Raw genomic sequence first — 1,184 nt, 5'->3', positions numbered from 1 at the left:
TATTAGCCAGGATGGTCTCAATCTCCTGACCTCGTGATCCGCCGGCCTCGGCCTCCCAAAGTGCTGGGATTACAGGCGTGAGCCACTGCGCCCGGCCCTACTTGGACAGTTTTATTGTTCTTTTCCATTGTGATTCTTAAAGAGGCTTTTGCACCAGCTCCGCTTCTCCTGCCCCTTTCTTCCCTCCGAGTGCCCATGGTTTTAACATCACACACCCACATTTCAGAGGTGTTACCTGTTGATCATCAGGAGTCCATATGCCACACGTAATTTGACTTTCCAAGTTGATTTCGGATGACCAGTGTCTTTGTCCACTGACAGAACCAACCAGGACAAACCCATCTCGATAGGAAATAAGTGCTTGAGTTCCATCATGGCTCCACGTGAAATCACTCACCTTGGGGACACACACACAGAAAAGGGTCAATTTGTAATCTGAAAAGGAAAACACTTTTATCAAAGTCTACACATAGTCATTAACTTAGCCTTTTGGCTAAGATGGAGATGGCCTTAAAACATAACATATGTTATTTGAAAGCTATAAAAAAAATTACTGAAGCCAGCCATCTGTAAACCCAGAATGCTGGGAAGCCAAAGTGAGAGGATCATTTGAAGCCAGGAGTTCGAGCCCAGCCTAGACAACATAGCGAGATCCTACCTCTACAAAAACTTTTAAGAATTAGTCAGGGCCAGATGTGGTGTTCATGCCTGTAATCCCAGCACTTTGGGAGGCCGAGGCAGGCAGATCACTTGAGGTCAGGAGTTCGAGACCAGCTAGCCTGGCCAACATGGTAAAATCCCGTCTCTACTAAAAATACAAAAATGAGGCAAGCTTGATGGTGCGTGCCTGTAGGCCCAGCTACTCAGGAGGCAGAGGTGAGAGAATCACTTGAACCTGGGAGGCAGAGGCTGCAGTGAGCCAAGATCGCAACATTGCACTCCAGCCTGGTCAACAGAGCGAGACTCTGTCTCAAAATAATTAGTCGGCAGTGGTGGCACACACCTGTGGTCTTAGCTACTCAGGAGGCTGAGGTGGGAGGACTGCTTGAGCCTAGGAGGTTGAGGCCTTAGTGAGCTATCATTGTGCCTCTATACTCCAGCCTGGGTGACAGAGTAAGGTATTGTCTCTAAAGAAATATTTTTAAGAAAAATGAATGAAACTGACTTCAGTGCATACTGTGCAT

General features: G+C 47.1%; 1 protein-coding gene across 1 annotated transcript in view; it reads right to left on the bottom strand.

The window, feature by feature from the left end:
• Positions 1 to 1,184, bottom strand: part of TULP4 (tubby like protein 4) — a 259,230-nt gene that overhangs the window by 96,013 nt on the left and 162,033 nt on the right. The window contains exon 4 of the mRNA XM_011976427.1: positions 236 to 397. Coding sequence (XP_011831817.1) covers positions 236 to 397 — 162 coding nt within the window. The remainder of the gene's footprint in view (positions 1 to 235; positions 398 to 1,184) is intronic.

Source organism: Mandrillus leucophaeus, unplaced genomic scaffold (genome assembly GCF_000951045.1).
Source record: "Mandrillus leucophaeus isolate KB7577 unplaced genomic scaffold, Mleu.le_1.0 Scaffold166, whole genome shotgun sequence".
In the NCBI taxonomy this organism is placed as follows: Eukaryota; Metazoa; Chordata; class Mammalia; order Primates; family Cercopithecidae; genus Mandrillus; species Mandrillus leucophaeus.
This window is presented reverse-complemented; position numbering and strand designations above follow the sequence as displayed.